A 19,742-nucleotide genomic window follows, 5' to 3' on the forward strand; every position below is an offset into this window, starting at 1 on the left:
GGCTTTCCTTTTTCAATGTAGTCTTGCAGGGGGTGCTCTAACAAAAGCTTGAAACAATGGGCGATGTACATTTTCTTTGTCACTTTATAGGCTTAAAACTTCTTCTTCTCCCTTTATTTGTCGTTTGCTAAAAGAATATTTTTTATGGGGTTTCTTCCTTTTAAAAATCTTGATGAACATTTAGGCAGAGTGCTTTTGTTGCATGCTTTCAGTGTATAGTTCCTTCATTATAATTTGTCGCAAATTACATAGTTAGAGCTTTTGGAGAACCCAAGTTTGGCTCTTTTGATTCCTTAGAATGCCTGGTCTATTCTCTCCATTAAACCTTTTCCTACTGGAAACTATTGATATTTTCAACTTGGGTAGTTACATATTTTTCTTCTTCTGTAAGCCTTCTCCATGTCGTGGTTCCACTATTAGAGTTGTATGAGGGTCTAACCTTGAACAAAACCCTCCCATGATTCTTGTAGGGATTTTCTTTGTTCTTTTCGATAGTACTGCAAGATGCTTGAACTGTGAGCAATGAATATGCACTCCCATCAATTATGAATCATCTTTGTAGCTCTAGTTCCTATTGCTAAAACTTCTTTCTTTAGGTAGACATGACCCATGGATCTATAAAAACATGCATCTATTGTTGTACACAATTTATTAGGATATGCACTTCCCTTAAATCAAAGCTTTAGCAACAAGTATTAGTATTATTTTCATACTTACTCCATACCCTTCATTTTTCTCTGATGGCATGTATTGGAAAGGGAAGGAAATTCCATATAAAATATGTCATCAATACTGTTGTATTTTTTCACTGTTGTTTGCATTTTTTAACATGTTTTATTTGGTGAAATTTGTAAAAAAATGTTATTTGATTGCTTAAATTAGAAGTTGATCAACAACTACTCACTAGCATTTTGGATAGTTTAGCCATTATGATGAAAACATTTTGTTAGCTTGTACATTCTTCATTTGTTGTCTCAAATGCTATCATGTTAATTTCTATTCATATTGTTGATCTTTGAAAGATCATCATCATGACTACTCCTTCACTTTGCTGCACTATCAATTCATTGTTAGACTGTTAGCATCTTGAATGCTACTTTGGAACTTTACAATTTGTTTCCTTGTGACAAGAAGCATAACTTATGACTCAAAAAGCAATTGCTGTTATGACATTCTCACCCTTTTTCTTATTGTTATGTACCTCTTTCCTTGCAAATATCTTCTATTCTAAATGTTGAAAACCCTTTGAGGAATCACTCTTTGCTCTTTATTTCTTGTACTACCAAGATCTTCATATGAAATGTTGAAAGTCCACCTATATAGTGTTTCCATCTCTCAAATTGTTACTTTACTCATTGACAATTTATTTATCTTGGACTCATAATAGTTCTTGTTAGGAAATTGGATAGTATATGAATTCTTATTGCATTATCTGTTGATACCAAGGCTCATTGCATTTTGTTTCTGGTCCACATACTAAAAACTTCTAATTTGAAATACTTTGATGTTTTCAATTCACTTAAGTCATTGTGTGCTTCATAATGAAATTCTCCTCTTCTTTGACCATAACTGATGATCCCTTTTGAAACCTTTGCTAAAATCTTTCATTAGCCAATGGTTCTGTTGTCTAATCCACATCCACATTTGCCACATTGTTATTGTAAAAAAAAATCAATTTTCTAGTTCAACACTTCACAAATGTTTTCATAATGTAGTGGGTGTTGACATGGATCTAACATTAGAAAGCTTTTTGTTCTTTAGCATGAATCTTGATTTCAATTTTAGCATCATTATGTTTGTTGTCACCAATCCTATAACCTCAAAACAACACTTGATCACTCCTTGTCGCTTATGCTGCTATCCATTGAATTGTAAGGTTTCAACTATAAGAATGTTGTCCCTTAAACATTTTTTTTAGCTTGCTTTGACTGTGATTTGTATTTAGATATAATAAAAGGTTTCATGTAATGAGTTAACATCTCCCTTTGATATTATATGTCTGATATCTATTGATTAATGACACATTGGGCTCGAACCCTTATAGGAGCCACATTTACATCCACACATCATTTATTTTCTTTTGGTGCACATGACACAAACTCGTTAGAAAGATTGAACAATATTTTGAATTTGGATGATATGGATGCTTGTATGAGGTGTAACGATGATAGGTTGGTCATTATGTAGATCCCCTGGATCTAACTATGTTTTTGTCTTGTCATTATAGGAACTTGCATTTGGAGAGTGAGAAGCGAGAAAAAGATGGAGCATGCATGGTCAAAGCAACAACAAGTTCACCAATGATTTAGGCAATGGATGACCCCTAAGACTCTTATGCCTCATTTTTTGTTTTTACACATGTATTCATATTATAAATTCAAACATTGAATTTATTTTCCTTAACTAGTTTCATTGCTTGTGTGAAGCACTTTGAATACTCTGATGAATACGATTTATATTTTCAAAATGATATTTGATACACCATGTTGTTTCTCTTTTCTTCGTAAGATATAATATCTATTCATGATTGTGATCAAAGCAAATGTTTTCATATTATGATATAAGACACTTAATCAGATTTTTAAAATGACTACCCTTTAGCAAGCATGACTCTCTTTTGAGTCTGTAAGTGAAAAATATCATTCAAATTCTATGCAACAAATGACTTTTTTATTAGTTTTTTAATAGAAATTGATGATATTCACTTGTTCTTACATATAACGTTCCAATAGAAAAAATTAAAATATTTATGATAGTCTTTCAAATTGTGATGCAAGGGGTAACTTTTTTAATAATTGATCACGTCGACTATGCTCTAAATATATTTGGAGAGGGAACAAGAGGATAGCCAAATTAAATTTCAAATAAGCGAAATTAGAGGTAAACATTAAACATCTTTTTGCTTTAATGTAAAGAAAATTTTCAGCATGCAATCTTTTATATCTATTATTATTATTTTTAATTATTAATTATTTAATGTGAAGAAAATTTATCAGCAAAACTCGTGTTAAAATCTCTTCACTTTATCAAATTTGAGGTCTCAATGTCAAAGCACTTTTGTTTGCCGCTTTTACCCAAAACTTCACCATTCCATCCTTCCAGTCCCCGGTAACGATATCTGTGAATGAACTTTCAGTCATTATATCGGCAGTTTTTAGACGTTCTATTTAAAGCCTGCATCTGGTCTCTCATAACTTTATTCTTGGAGCTACTGAGGCTCAGGATTCGAACACACGCACTGCATGGTTATCGGCTGTTGAAGCCTTGCAATGGGACAAGTTTGCAGTCTTCCAAGGAATTATATATAACAGATTTGTAAGGATATATTTGATAAGTAGGATATATTTGCTAAATTCTTTCTATTTTTTGGTAGCCTTTTGCTTAGATGTGGCTTTATTTTAAAGAAATATTAACCACTTGGCATTGTTTCATGGCTGTAAAAATATTCGTTATCATTGACGAGGCTTTATGGTTGTCTGACCTCCAATTGGTCACTGAAGAATCATTCCTTATGCTAACGTTCAGATGCTTTCGGATTGCTGATCATCCTACCTATTGAATTCTTCGGATGCTGATCATTTAGAAAAGTTAAATGCAAGGTCGAGACTAGATAAAGAATTTATGGCACTTAAACGTTACTAATCATATCGATTCTGAGGTTTTTTTTCAAGTGCAGTTATTATTTATTGGTTAATTATGGCATGTTGGTTTTTCTTTCTTCTTCGCGATGTAGAACATGCTTACATTGCGCAATTTTTGGGAAATACCAGATTGGTTTGAACAAAAATGATTTCGTTTTTTTGAAATTTTTAAAGAATTGCAAACATCCAACTGCTGGTAAATTTATTGATCTTCGGTTCTCATCAATACAGAATACCTAGGCTTAGAAGGTTTGATAGCCCTAGGCTGTGATAAGAGTCTGAATCATGTTTTGATACCTGGTTACTGTCTCTCACGTATTTTTGTCCCCCCAGATTTCTTCGTTACGAGAGGACAGACAGTCAAATAAAGATTAAACAGCTGATTACCAATCTTCAATTCTGATCCAAATAGTCATAGTTGGAAATTGCGAACGTGAAAACTGCTGCAGCTTTAGTGTTGCAATAGAAAACTCTGATATACATGAAGTCCGAGACGAAGTGACCTTGCAGCATAGTTCCGTTCAAACTGATGTAATAATCTTAATAATCATCGAGGGTTTCTGAATATCACACAAATTTGGTAGAATGACAATAATCAGTCACAGATAAGATATCTGTGTGCGATCTGAGTGTTTGCCTTGAAAATGTGGCAACCCGGGTGTGATATACATTCTTTCAATGGAGGGCGGATCGCTAGTATTGACCTTCCCCTTTCTTGAGCTCTCTAGGTTATGTTGTGAGTTTTGACAATGGCAACTGAGAGTATGCTGTAGTGCTCTGGTTGTTCAATGGCATGCGGAGGTCTGAGTATTGTTTATCTGCACCCTTGTTATGGTGATCTGAGTATGCACCAGTGATCTGTTGTTTGCTAACCTGCAACTTTTCAGTACAGGAACCTGACGATGATTGGCTCCCTGTCAATGCGGCGTATCTAAATTTGGTGACCTGGATATATGTTTAAATAGCCCGGTCTGCTCTATAAAGGCACTGATAGGAATTGTGATCTGATTATTAATTCTTCTACAGTGCTGATTCCACAGAGCCGGAGACACATTACCTCCACAATATTTTTTCTTGGGCATCAAGCTATCAGTACCAAGATATCCACCTTCAGGTGCAGGGTGGAAGATGAATCACTAAAGCCTTTTCTCAGTTTGGTGTGCCCCTTGGCAGCAATTTGATATGGAATGACCTGAAGCAATACGCTGATCAGCACAGTAAATTTCCTATTTAGAATTGCTGAGGAAGAGGATAGAGTTTAGCATCCTTACCTTAGGATTTCAGAGATAAGGGGTTTTGCCCTCAGCAGTAGGAGATTGGCTTCAAAACAACAATGCTAAATGAGGGAAAACAAATTACTTAAGTGAAGAATGGACACTAACCTTTGTATACTCTTGGGACTTAGGTCCATAGGACCTATTTTGGCACCTAATTAGAAATTAGAAATTTATCTTGTATTAATATTACATATCTTTAAATATTTGTTTATATATTAATATATTTTATATTTAAATATTTGTTTGTATAAAAGTGTGTGTGTATGTAGCGTTTAAAAACATTTCTTTAATTTTTGTTCTCATTTTTTATTAAGGCTTCTACCTTGCTTCCACAATTTGCTTGTCGTTGGACAACGATAAATCAGGGAGCTCCATTTGCTTCTTGTTAACATCTTGACTCCCAGTCGCTTCCCTATACCTATCTTTCTGAAACAACTTCCTCCAAAGAAAATCATGCATGCAGGGATGCATCAATACCATTGAACCACCTAGAGGAGTCTTGCCACCTTTCTCATACATCCAAACCCCACATCTTTAATGTGGAGCAAACTGTGCCAAGAATCAACATTGAATCTACTCCTTCCAACTCTCACATCTACAAGTTACCCCTATGAAGCCTCCTGTGCAAAGCATCCAACATACTTTCTTAAGGCTATAAAGTATAAACTGCCCTAGAAACTTACCCCTTTGTTCTTCTTGTATCATGGGGTCATCTTACAGGCGAAATTCGCAAACACCTCATCTATGACCATATCCATGGGCTCCAATAAATCCCACATTGTGGATTAGTACCTCCAAAGAATGGAGTGAATAAGCTTGCATGTAAGCATGCTAGGAAATCTTCTCAATTTACATAAGAGTATAGCTGTCCCTGGCCGAAACATTAAGGTGAACAATATAGCAATGATGTAATAGCTGCAGTTATAACAAAGTCCTGCAAATTTCTGCAATGTGATGAATGTAGAAGCAATTAGTAGCCATATAAGGATTGGGAGCTCTCCAGTAAGGATTGGGAGCTCTCCATTAGCTGTTACCAACTGGAATATACTCCTTCCCATGGCTGAGAATCTTAGAGGAGTCTTGCCACCTTGCTCATAACATCTAAACCCCACATTGTCACGTGGAACAAGCCATGCCAAGAATAAACACAGATTCTACTCCATCCAACTCTCACATCTACAAGCTACCCTTGATGAAGCCTCCTAACCGAAGCATGCTAATATACTTGCTTAAGGCCATGAGGTACCCTGGGAACTCGCCCCTTTGTTCCTGTTGTACCATGGAGTCATCTCATAGGATGGAAATTCTAAACACTTGATCTATGACCATACCGATGGGCTCCAATGAATCCCACATTGTGGGTTGGTCCCTCCAAAGTGTGTAGCGAATAAGCTTGTATGTAGGCATGCTAGGAAACCCTCTCAATTTACACAAAAGTATAGTTTTCCCTGGCTGAAAACATTAAGGCCAACAACATAGAAATGATGCAACAGTTGCAATTATGACAAAATCCTGCTCAATTCGGGAATGGGATCAATTTAGATGCAATGGATAGCCATAAAAGGATCGGAAGCTCTGCATTTTCTGTTGCCTGTTGGAATATACTTCCTCCCATGGCTGGCAATCCTTGTAAAACAACTTGTGTCAGTGGTATTGAAGTAATGGAGTGCTGATAACATGATGACAGCAGTAGGGCTAGAAAGTAAGTCCATAGTTGTCCTGCGAGTGATTCCATTGTCATATGATGATAATCCTTGATCACCACACATCCTTCTCCCGCCCTGTTGGTGATATTTTGTACAAATTTCCCATTGCTCATGTGTTACCACTCTAGTTTTTATGTGAACTTCCCCACTTATCACTGTATCATGGGCAGCATTTAAATTCATCAATAGAAGAATGATACAATAGTTACCATACCCTGTAAAGACCAGAGATATAGAGGCTTGAAGCATGCCTACGAAAGTACAGTTTTCCCTGGCTGAAAGCATTAAGGCCAACAACATAGCAATGATGCAACAGCTGCAATTATGACAAAATCCTGCAAAATTCAGAAATGTGATCATTGTAGATGCAATGGATAGCCATATAAGAATCGGAAGCTCTCCATTAGCTGTTGCCAGTGGGAATACACTTCTTCCCATGGCTGGTAATCCTTGTAAAACAACTTGTGTCAATGGTACTGAATTAATGGAGTGGCTGATAGCATGATGACGGCAGTAGGGCTAGAAGGTAAGTCCATAGTTGTCCTGGGAGTGATTCCACTGTCATATGATGATAACCCTTGATCACCACACATCCTTCTCCTGCCCTGTTGATGTTATTTTGCACAAATATCCCATTGGTCATGTGTTACCACTCTAGTTTTTATGTGAACTTCCCCACTTATCACTGTATCATGGGCAGCATTTAAATTCATCAATAGAAGAATGATACGACAGTTATCATACCCTGTAAAGACCAGAGATATAGAGGCTTGAAGCACGCCTACAAAAGTATAGTTTTCCCTGGCTGAAAACATTAAGGCCAACAACATAGAAATGGTGCAACAGCTGCAATTATGACAAAATCCTGCAAAATTCAGAAATGTGATCATTGTAGATGCAATGGATAGCCATATAAGAATCGGAAGCTCTTCATTAGCTGTTGCCAGTGGGAATACACTACTTCCCATGGCTGGTAATCCTTGTAAAACAACTTGTGTCAATGGTACTGAAGTAATGTAGTGACTGATAACATGATGACGGCAGTAGGGCTAGAAAGTAAGTCCATAGTTGTCCTGGGAGTTATTCCACTGTCATATGATGATAACCCTTGATCACCACACATCCTTCTCTCGCCCTGTTGGTCATATTTTGCACAAATATCCCATTGAGCTCATGTGTTACCACCCTAGTTTTTATGTGAACTTCCCTACTTATCACTGTATCATGGGCAGCATTTAAAATCGTCAATAGAAGAATGATACAACAGTTACCATACTCTATAAAGATTAGAGATATAGAGGCTTGAAGCACGCCTACTAAAGCTGATAACAATATAATAACCATGCTAAACTGGAAATACTCAGTTGTACAACTGAGAAGATCCATGTGGCTGCAAATGATGCCTTGAAATGATTGGGAATGTTGATAATAGCAATCACAAAACTGAAAATCATGTGGACATCAGTTTTTTACCATGTTTCCTTCAGATCTTGGTTTCAGTAGGTGTTCATCACTTCCTTGCTTTATACCTAGTTTGTAGTATTGTGCAATCAAATTGGAATCTGGGCTTCTTCCATTAATCCTATAAACATCTTTGATGTACCTTTGTATTGTTCCAATATCTTTTTCCATATTAAAGTGACCTCTCTTATGTCTTTTCTCCATTTCTTGGTGAGACCCTTAATTGACGACCTTCTAAGGATGAAATCGTGAGTGTTGCCCCTTGATGTGCATGCCACCTAGCTTTGATGGATTTTGGAACTCCATCCATGATGTTTTGCAACACAGCCTCCTTCTCCATAGATTTCCTCTCTATGATAAGCTTCCCAAATAAAAGTCACCAATTCATGACATACTAAATACCTTATGTTCCAATGAATCTTACTTTGTACCACCAGCTGTACTTTCCTAAAAATGGCATGGACCAGATTGTATGGGAGCTGTAAAGTGGCCGACAGTCATAAGCTATTTGAAATTTCTGCCAAAACAGCACTCTATAAGCTAGAATGCTGATGCTTATTAACTTCAATAGCTGAGATCTTGTATACACCATATCAAGCAAGAAATTATTCACAAAATCTGCTTGTCTATAGCTTCTCATCGAAGATAACATCAGTTCAAGATAAGAAATTACTGAAATAAGCAGTGGAAACATCATACTAGTGCTGTAATACTGCGTTCCTTTGCTCGGAATCAGAAATGTCATCGTGGGAACCCACCTTGTACCAGTTGCAAACACCTTGATAATGATAATGGGCTCGAAAATCCTCCACCATGTGATTAGAGATTCCTCTTTGGCTGCATGGAAAGTGTGGGCAGAACTGGAAGTATTGAGGGCAGCAGCTCTAACATTGGGAACCATACTTGAAGTGGCTCTTGGCTTGTGCCTATTGCAGCCAATACTCATCTTTATTATGTCAAGTTGTTGGATTCTCAACAAGAGAGTTACATGTTACAGTTACTCTTTTTGTGGCCTTGTTAGTAGTGTAATGTTGAAGGTATTGAAGTTGGATCAAACACTATTTTGATCAAGCATCTTATCATTGAAAAAACTGCCATCCAGTGATCTTTCATTCACATAACCATTGCAGCTTTTGGATCTCCTCCAATGCCTTGACATTCTAGCACCTCTCCCTTGGATTTCAACTCCATATAATGAACTCCCATAGGATGTTTCCTTGGCCTGCCCAATATCATGCTGAACTCTCCTATGACACAGAAGTTGTTAAATTCCATGTATACATTCATTATATTGGCCAGTTCTTTCTTGTGCTTACATGTTCTTCTTATGTGATGGAGGGTCCCAAACATCTATTTGAGCTTCATGACTATATCCTTGAGCCCTGATGTCTCTCTTAATGCTCTAGTTGATCGTGGTCAATTTTAATGTTCCTTCTTGTTAGGGTCTTCAGTATAGTCTATAATGGGACAAGGGTTTTGATAATTGGACTCTTGCTTATGCAAAGAAACTAGCGTCCACCGTATAAATAATTCAAATTTCTAGGCAAGGGGATGGAAACAAACGAAATCAAAGTAATATATTGGTACATTTGTTTATCTTTTATTGCGGAAATTGTTAGTTAATATTATAATATTTAAAAACATGCGAATATTATAGTGATAAATCGATTATTATTGTTATTTCTAAATTTTGTAGTAATGGGCCTTGGCTGTACAGTGAGATAGAAGGACAGCATAAAACCGGTATTGGCAGATTTGATGGAACATGTGCCATCTCTTCTATGCCTTTGCCACAAGGCATTGACATCATTAATTGATGAAAGTAAGTTGATAATTGTTCCTTTTCTTTTTGCCCGATTTTTTTCTAATATTTTCATTTTTTATTTGTTGAAAAACTACTTGTGTACAAATACATTAATATTACCTTTCCTATGCATTCTGATTTTTGATACAGATGTCTATCAATGGAAAGAATGTCTTGATCAGCTTCCTGTGGATGTAGTTGGTGATGTGCTGATGAATGTCTCCCCACTTGCTCTGCAAGAGATCCAACAATGCATGCTTGGAAGCCCATGGTGAATATTGACAATCTTTGGTTTGTTTTTACTTATATCTGCTTTTGTATGTCTTTAAGTCTTGTTTTTGTTTATTATATTGTATGTCATGAGCCTCTTTTAGTTTTATGGTGTTTCTTTTTCATTTGCTTTGCTTTTTTGTGTTCTGTTTATGTTGTCTTCTTGTCTTCTCTTTATACATAAGATCCTATTTCCTTATTAATTTGCGGATTTTTTCAAGACTATATTATGGTTACCAGTTCTTCTGTTTCACAGCACACTTCAATCAGATAGTACACATTACACTATGCAAATTTGAGGACAATGGTTGCTTAACACTGTGTGGTGGTGTACTTGTAAAAAGAATGAGGTCAAGGGTAGAACATGAGAGTCATTAAAATGCACGCAAGCACTATTTAAGATAGAGGAAAGCACAGAGAGAAAAGATACACAATCATTTTCATGTAGGAATGGAGAATCCTTCTCATTGCTCAGAAATGGGTAATGTGTAATGGAAAATATATAAATTTTCTTTGTATTTCCCAATTTATAGTAAGATCACAATGAAAATTTCTCTATGAAATTCAAAGCTCACACAAATGTGTAACAATAATATGTAGATTTCTGTTAGCTATCAATGAATATAAAATACAAAAATAATGCTGAAGATAATGTATGAATCATACTTTAGTGTTTTCAGAACTATTTCTGGAATTGAAAGTAGGGGGAACCCTATGAAACCCTAGGTATTAGCCCAAAAGTAAACAGTATGAACCCTAGATATTATCCCAAAAGTAAACAGTATGAACCCTAGATATTATCCCAAAAGTAAACAGTAAAATTTAATTGTATTGGTCAGTAGAAATAATATTTTAAAACACCTAAAACAACAGTTACTTGGGTTAGATTCAGACTGTACAGCTAACAATAATAATAGTTAGATATAATCTTAGTTTGAGATTGCAATTTCTACTAACAGATCTGTAATGCATTTATGTATAATATTGCTCTATTAAATCGCTGTTGAATGATCGGCATAAGTATTGAAATGAACCGTACATATAGTTTTCTATATCAGATCACAGTTATCCAAACCCAGCCAAACATATCCAACAAATATATTATGCTCCAAGGGGACGCGTTCCCTGTGAAATTCCACTTGCACCCATCCTGGGATGGTATGGACGGGAATTCGGTGTTCCCACAGGCGTCCCATTTTCGTCGAATCGGGTATTGTCCCCAAAGTGCCACTTTGAGAGTAGCAGGGTATGAGGGTACGGATAGGAGTCTTTGGGATGACCAGGTAACTTCTACCTGTCCCCTATGGCTCATTTTTGGACTGACAGTATTAAAAAATAAGACATGTTAAATTTGAGAAAAAGCCTGACTGGCCTACGAGGACACCCAAATCACATTTAACAATACCAAAACCTAATATAAGCACAAAATAACCAAAAAGAAAAAATTAAAATTCATTTTACATTCACAAAGGAGAAGAGCAGCAAGAGGAGGAGCAGCTGGTCAAGGAATGAACAATAGTTCAAAGAGGAGGTTAGGGCCTCAAATCTACTTGATTTAGACTCTTAGATCTACCATCTAGTGATTGTGCATAGTTATATATTGTTGCAAACTTCTATGTTTACTGTTTTGTAGTTTAGGTATAGTATCTCCATTTAAATATTTTATGTCCACTCTTCTTAGGTGCCAATACTGCGGGTACTGCACAAGGACTCAGACTTCCTCTGATCAGAACTTTTATATAATAACACTTGCACTTGCCTATTCAATTCCTCATTCTCTGCAGGTGTCATCCACTGTAGTGCTTCGCTGGTAAACTTACTCCCAGAACTAGATCCATACAATAACTGATACTCCTAGTTGTGGGTAATCCTTCAAGTACATTATCTGAAATGACGACTTCAAGTTCTGCTAGCAACTCTTTTATCTCCTTAGGTTGTTCATCCATTATTCCCAGATCAGGTTTCTTCAGAATCAAAGCATGAGAGATACTCTCCCTCTTCATACCATCCAAGAATCTGCTTCCTTCAACTAGGCAAACCCTTACTCTGGTATAATTCTCATTCTTAGGATCTCCTACCAAAGGTAACAATACTTGCTTCATCCCATTTGATATTATGGTATACCTATTCAATCTACCATTATGTATTGCTTGTCCATCATACTGCCAAGGTCTACCTAATAAGATATGACAATAGTCTATTGACATAATATCACAAAGAACTTCATCATGATAAGATTCAATTTTTAATTTTACTACACATTGCTCACATAAACTTATGATCATCCTTTATCCATACAATTTGATATTGCTTCAGACCTTTCACCCTTGGTAGTTGCAACTTGGTAACCAATTCCTCTGATGGTAGGTTGTTTGAGCTCCCACTATCATGCAACACCTTCCTGCAACTTTACATCTTGTCTTGAACAAACTCTTCCTTAACACTGGTTCTTGATCAGGTTTCTCATTACACAATGCTCTTCTAACCATTGCCCTCTTCTCCATCTTCCGATAGATTCATAGATCCAGGTGACTCTTCTTCCATAAGCGCATTCCTGCTACCGCTACCAGTCTTCTTGCTTGAATTTCCTCGTGCGCACTCAAATGCTCTCTGAACTTCTTCTCCACACTTGAAACAATTTCCCTTGAACAAACTCGTATCTTCTCTTCTATAATTATTACCTCTAGGGTAACTTCCTCTTCCTCGACATGAACTTTCTTCTTTCCATTATGATTCGCCTTTGCTTGGATCTGAATAAGATCTTCCTTCTCCGATAAATGTCCTACCTCTTTGAAAACTGCTACCTCTTCCTCTTTGTTTATGTTCCCACCTCTTGTTCAATTTCTCCTCAGCCTTTAGGCAAATTGATAAGCTTCCTTAATGCTTTCCATTTTAGCCAACTAATCCCATCCTAGATAGATGTCCTCAAAACATTTAGATATCTTGCAATTCTTTCAATCTCATCATTCGTATGTCTAGATCTGATATCCAGTCTATAGAATTCTTCAGTGTAGTACTTTACAATAGATCTCTTTTGCTTTAAGTTCTGTATTTTCCTCAACAAACTGACTTTATAATCACCAGGCAAGAATTTACCTTTTAATTTATTCGCCATTTTGTCCCATGACTTGATCTTTTCCTTTTCTCTCCTTTGTCTATCCGTTTGCAAATGTTCCCATTATAATGATTCGTGTCCTTTCAACTTAGTGCTAGCAATTTCCACCTTCTTATCTACATTTGTACTTTCATACCTGAAATACTTTTCCATCTCAATAATTCAAATAAGCAATTCATCCAAATCTAACTTATCATCATAATCAGGTAAATTGAAATGTGGTTGCGTTACTCTAGTCAGGGCTCTCAGGAATCTTTCATCCCCTTATTCCAGTACTGGTTCAACATCTCTTGCATCTGCTTCTTTTGTTTCTTCATCACTCACATCTTCAATAGGTCTTCCTCTTCCTTGGGCAGTTTCTACTGCTTCAAGTCTAGCTGCAATTTGTCTCAACATATTCTTCACTGCAAGATCTGCATCTCTCCTTCCGCAAATCATTTTATCACTCTCTACAATTGTAGTTTAGATCTCAATTTTGCCACTCCACAACAAGTGAGCTAGGGCTTCGCAACTTCTAGTTCAATAACTCAATCCTTAAGAACACAAACCTTGCTCTAATACCACCTGAAACACAATGCAAGAGTAAACACAATGGAAACACAAGGAATAGAGAGCACAATGCCAAATCCACTGCCTATATTGAGTAGGAAATTGAATTACACTCAATTGGCAACTCACATGCCAGGCCAATATGCTTGATTACTTAAGAAACTTCAGAGAGTAGCCTTGAGTCCATTCTTCCTACTATATCTTACTACCACTGATTACTTTCTATTGAAGGGATTCATTACATCACATATATAGGTATTGTGACACACAGGTTGGCCTTGAGATCGATTACATTCCTCAAGAACAGGAAATGTATTACAACAAATAGGTCTGGTCCCAAATCATAAGAAGCTCAAGGTATAAACTGTTTGAGGGCTTGCGGTTCCGAAATTAGATTCTCACATGATCCAAGAACATAGTTAGATGTGCCACTGAAGATCCTAAGTTGTAGATCTCCATCGCAAATTCAAATTCCATGATCAGGTCCAAGAACATATAAGAACACGCCACTCAAGAGAAAACAAATCATAACTTGAGCAGCATAGATCCAAATACGTTGCCAACCCAGGAACATGATCCAAGATAGGTCCTGAATATACTCTGATCACTGCACTTGCCAACTCGATGATATTAAGAACCACTAAATTGATCTAGTAGACTGTTCAGACTGGAAAACTGGAAACAAATTATTTTTGGTTGATGTGAAACCAAGATGCTCTTGCATCATTTATGTAATTGTCCTTTTCATCCTTGCTACTTTCACCTTCATCTTGTGGACATTTAGAAGCAAAGTGTTTTCTTTTACAATAATTAAAACATTTAAATGGAAACTTACTTTTTTATTTCATGGATCCTTTTACTAGAATATTATTTAATTACTTTAATGGTCATCCATGTAATATATTGTAGATAAGATTGTTCCTTCAGTTTCATATCAGAAACTTTTTATTTTGTACATTTGTAGATTCTTTATAATGATCATTTTGATCATTTGTTAATAAAAAAAAAGTTTTTTACCAATTACATCTCAGTAATATTGTATCAGAGCCAGAGGACTAGAAATTTGCTTCTCTAAAAATTTCAAATTTCATTTAAAATTTTTTTTAGAAAAACATTTTTTGGGCTTTTCCTTTTTGTAGGGTTGTGGTCCATTTATTTGCAACTCGTGTGGATTCTTCCTCTGCAAATCCTGTGACTTTTCTTTGTAGATCACATGTTTTTGCAAATAAGGAGTTATTTTTTTCTAGAAACCATTTCCACAACAGATTCTACAGATAATGACATTCTTATTTGCTTGTTTCTGCAACCTGTGATGTTTTTCATCTGCATTGGCCTTCTATGCAACTTGTGGTCTCTTTGTGGTGTTCCTCTTTTGCTCATCCACCATTTCCAACCTCTTTTTATTTTTTTTTGACAAAAATGACAATTATTCTCTCCATCAACTTCATTTTTGAATCTGCTCTGCCAATTTTATGAAGCTTTTTATAGACGGCTAAGGTTTTGTTCAAAACTCTTTGACTTATTGCTGGTTTTTGGTGGGTTTTTTTAGATCTCAATTGGGTTGCTTTTAGTTCTTTTTGGGCTTCTTAGTTTCTATGCCTCAAATTCCATACTAACTAGAATTTAATTTTGATTATAGATCTCGTGTTGGTTTTTTAAGATCTCTTCGGGGTCTTTGTCTAATTTTTTTGGGTTAACTAATTTTTTTCTTGAATTCATGCAAGTTGTACTTCATTTTTTTTTGCATTGGGATTCCTATTTTAGATTTCGTGCCATCGCCTCTTCTTTATCTCTTTCTCCATCCACTAGGAAACATGCAAGATGGCGTCGTTGACCAACTTAATGTTGGAAGGCAATCAAAGATTCATCAACAAACATTATAACATTTGGAAGTAACATTTGCTGACAATCTTCGAATATTGTCGCTTTTATGATCTTGATTTGGCAATAGAGACTCATCCTGCAACACTCAGATTAGACTAGGACAAGTTTGATGATTGAAATTGAGAAGTTGGCAATGGGCATGCTTCAAGCTCTTTATCACAAGTGATCAGCTGCCTCGGATTCTTTTTGGCGAGTGTCAGACATCTAGGTGCAACACAAGGAGTTGCATGAGACACCCGACAAGACCTAATTGTTCTTCTTGAAGAACCAATTGCTCTTCATCATGATTGATGAACACATGTCCTTACACGAGCATCTCACGAGGATTAAGGACATTGAAGATCAATTCGAAGCTATTGGTCAAAAAATGGAAGAAGAAGATATGGTAGTCATCTTGAAGAGTCTACCCAAATCTTATGAGCACTTTATAGAAACTCTCAACATTACTTTAACCAATGATGATCTAAAATTTTTAGAGTTGTGCACCAAATTTCTGTAGCATGATCGTTGGAAACAAAAGTTTGGTAGCAGTGCCACTTTGTCCTCCTTAGAGCAAACATTTCTAGCTGAATCCTTTCACAAGGATAAAGGCATCAATCATGTTAGCAGAAGGGCTCAATTAGCCTCAAGATGATTCAAAGAAGAAGAACATTGAGTGCATCTATTGGCATAAATATGTCTGTTTGATAAGGGTTGTCGCAATCATTTGGCTTCTGAATGACAGAAGCAGGGAGGGTCTCAGACTAAAGCCAATTTTGTTGAGCACACAGAAAAGAAAGAGTTCCTTTCCTGCCTTCGTGGCTAAAAGACCTATGGACTATGTGAAATCTTTTGCCTGGTATATAGATTCGCTTCTTGGCATTTCACCCACACGCATGTTTGGTTTATAGAATTAACAAGAGCAACGTTCATATAGTCCAGTGAGAGGAATCTCATTTTTTTCAATGTATACTATGTTCTTGGCATGGAACTTAATCTACTCTCAATGAGTTAGATCATGCAACTTTCTCGTTAGCTTAATTTAGTATTGAATGCACATGTGTTTGATTGTTGACCGTGCGACACACACGTAGCTGTTGGCATTGAGGATCATTGTCTATATAGAGTTGTTGATACTGGTGAGTCTCTTGAAAATGCCTTTGCAACTAAATAATCTTCTAAAGCAGTCTTTGGTATCAACGATATGGTCACTTGAACATTTACTATCTTGCTCAATTTGTTCGGGAAGATTTAGTACATGGGCTACTTGAAATTCAATCTTAGAATCAATGAGTTTGTGGACCTTGTCATGTTGGGAAGCAACACACGACACCGTTCAAGGATGGTGACTCATGATGAACCTCTAAGGTACTACAGTTGGTCCATGTTGATGTATGTGGTCCAATGAATAGTCTTTTTGTTTTTGGGTGCAAGTATTTGTTTCTTTTTGTTGATGATTTCAGTCATAAAATGTGGGTGTATTTTCTTAGATAGAAATCATGTGTGTTTACTGTATTTCAGAAATTTAAGGCCTTAGTAGAAAAAGAGTGTGGGTGTTCTATCATATCTCTTAGGTTTGATTGTTGGGGGGGGGGGGGGGGGGGTTCTATTGCTTTCTCTACTTTTTCTGATGCACAACATAGAACATTTGTTAACTACACCATACATCCCTCAACAAAATGACATTGCAGAACGTTGCAACCACACCATTACAGAAATGGCCAGGTTAATGATGGAACACAGAAAGGTTCCTAAGAAATACTAGGTAGAAGTAGTGTTTATGTGGTCTATCTCCTTGATTGGTCTCCCACACATGCAGGTAAGGGGAGGATTCTTGAGGAACCTTGGACTGGTTGCAAACCCAAAATCAGCCATTTGAAAGATTTTGTGTCTTTAGCATATATATGGGTTCCAGATGTCCAATGCTCCAAGTTGGATTCCAAGAGTTAGAAGTTTATGTTTACAGGATACATTGACAACCATAAGGGTTATTGACTAATTGATGTAGACATTGATTGTCTTATCTTCAATCGCGATGTTGTCTTTGACAAAGAACGGGGACTATTTCAGCTTTCCTCCTCTGAGTAGAATTATGAGGACCAACCTTTGAAGGCTTACGATTTGAGTGTCCATCTTCGATTGGGTTCACCTGATGGGAGGGATGATGCAAATTCTATATTTGATGATGTGCTACATGACTCTCGTCTGGATGATGCTAATCTTCCACTTCTAGCTCTAGTTATTCCTCCATCTGATGTTGGCACATCTACTCTCTAGCCTAAATAGTGGGCCAAGACCATCAGCGATCTTCGTCTTAATGATCTCATTGCGAGAAGATCTTCTAGAAATAAGGGCAAGCAACATAATACAATTAACTTTTCTCTCATGGCCAACCTTCATAGTATTTATGAGCCTTGAACATGTAAAAAGGCCACAAGGATTCCAAAGGGGGAACAAGCAACAAATTCAGAATACCAAAGTCTTTAGAAGAACAACATCTAGGTCCTCTTTGATCTTCCTGCAAGGAAGAAGCTTATTAGCTGTAAATGGGTTTATAAGGTGAAGTATCACGTAGATGGCCCCTTACATAATTACAAGGCCAGATTAGTTGCTTGAGGATCCACACAGTGGTAGGGCATTGACTATGAGGAGACTTATGCTTCTATTGCCAGGATGAGTCCAATTCATCTTCTTCTCACCATTACAACTCAGTTTGGATGGGAAGTACATTAGATGGATGTAATGAGTGCCCTACTCAATGGTGAATTGCAAGAATAAGTTTACATGACACAACCTCCAGGTTTCAAGGTTGCCGACAAAGAACGTCATGTATGTTGACTCAAGAAAGCACTCCATGGACTCAAACAGGCCCCTCAAGCATAGTACATCAAGATTGATCGCTGCTTGGTTTCTCATTGTTTTCGACATAGCCATTTTGATAGTATTCTATGTATCACACACTGTGATGATGATGTTCTGTTTCTTGTTGTCTATGTGGATGACATGATCATTACTGTCAGTTTAGCATATTTGATTGCTGAAATCAAACAAGACATGCAAGGATTTTGATATGACAAATTTGGGGCTTCTCCATTATTGTTTAGATGTTGAGGTTTGGTAGAATGATGATAGAATTTTTATTTCCTAGTCTAAGTATGCCAAGAACTTGGTTGACAAGTTTCAAATGCCAGATTGTAAACTTGATTCCATGCTTATAGAGAAAGGACTGAAATTGTCAACCAAGTTTGATTCTCCTCTTTTTGATGAAATCACTTTCAAGCAACTAGTGGGCAGTCTCATCTATCTCATTGCCTAGACTTGCTCTTAGTTTTGCAATAGGCTTCACGCTTCATGACAACCCCGAAGGCTGATCTTTGAGTAGTAGTGAAGCATGTGTTGTGTTACGTGAAGGCTACCTCAACCTCTAATTATGGACTTCTTTACACTAGAAGTCACGATCCTAGGCTTAGTGGACTCGCAGATTCAAATTGGGCAGGTTTGGTTATGATAAGAAGTCAACCTCTAGGTATGTGTTTAGTTTGGGATCTAGTGTAGTCACATGGACTAAGCAGCAGACAATGTCTCTCTCCTCGATAGAGGTAGAGTTTTGAGGAACAGTAAAGGCAACTTGTGAGGCAGTTTGGCTTTGTCAGATGCTTGCATATATGCATATGTCTAAAGTAGGTTTGATTCCATTATTCTTTGATAATGAGGGTGTTCTCTAGCTTGCCAAGAATCCGGTCTTCCATGAAAGAACCAGACATGTGGACGTTCATTGTCATTACATTCGATAGTTGGTTGAAGATTACATAGTTCTGTTGCATTATGTTCCAAAAACGGATCAGATTGCAGACATTCTTACCAAGCCTCTTGGTCAAGACAAATTTGTTAAATTCAGGGGGTAGCTTGGTGTTGTTGATAGATTGACCATTATGGGAGGGTATTAGAGTATTATTTAATTACTTAAATAGTCATTTGTGTAATATATCATAGATGAGATTGTTTCTTCAGTTTATTATTATAAACTTTCTATTTTGTTCATTTGTAAATTATTTA

The 19,742-nt window shown here is 36.6% G+C and overlaps 1 protein-coding gene across 6 annotated transcripts in view; it reads left to right on the forward strand.

Annotated features, from left to right (window-relative positions):
• The first annotated feature begins 3,025 nt into the window (after positions 1–3,025).
• The window catches only part of LOC149531516 (RNI-like superfamily protein), a 172,878-nt gene continuing 156,161 nt past the window's right edge, over positions 3,026–19,742 (forward strand). For 2 of the 6 annotated variants that reach the window (XR_016359158.1, XM_089811425.1), the window contains exons 1-3: positions 3,180–3,315; positions 9,782–9,907; positions 10,040–10,160. Coding sequence is in view for 4 of the 6 variants with exons in the window: in XM_089811425.1 (XP_089667551.1) it covers positions 9,844–9,907; positions 10,040–10,160 (185 nt within the window). In the remaining 2 variants the exon portion in view is untranslated. Of the gene's footprint in view, positions 3,316–3,525; positions 3,600–9,781; positions 9,908–10,039; positions 10,161–19,742 lie in introns of all 6 variants that reach the window. The other 4 variants (XM_089811424.1, XM_089811422.1, XR_016359159.1 and 1 more) reach the window with 4 other exon arrangements.

The sequence above is a fragment of the Cupressus sempervirens genome, chromosome 11, assembly GCF_028749045.1.
Source record: "Cupressus sempervirens isolate cs-2001-9-10 chromosome 11, ASM2874904v1, whole genome shotgun sequence".
NCBI classification, from domain to species: Eukaryota; Viridiplantae; Streptophyta; class Pinopsida; order Cupressales; family Cupressaceae; genus Cupressus; species Cupressus sempervirens.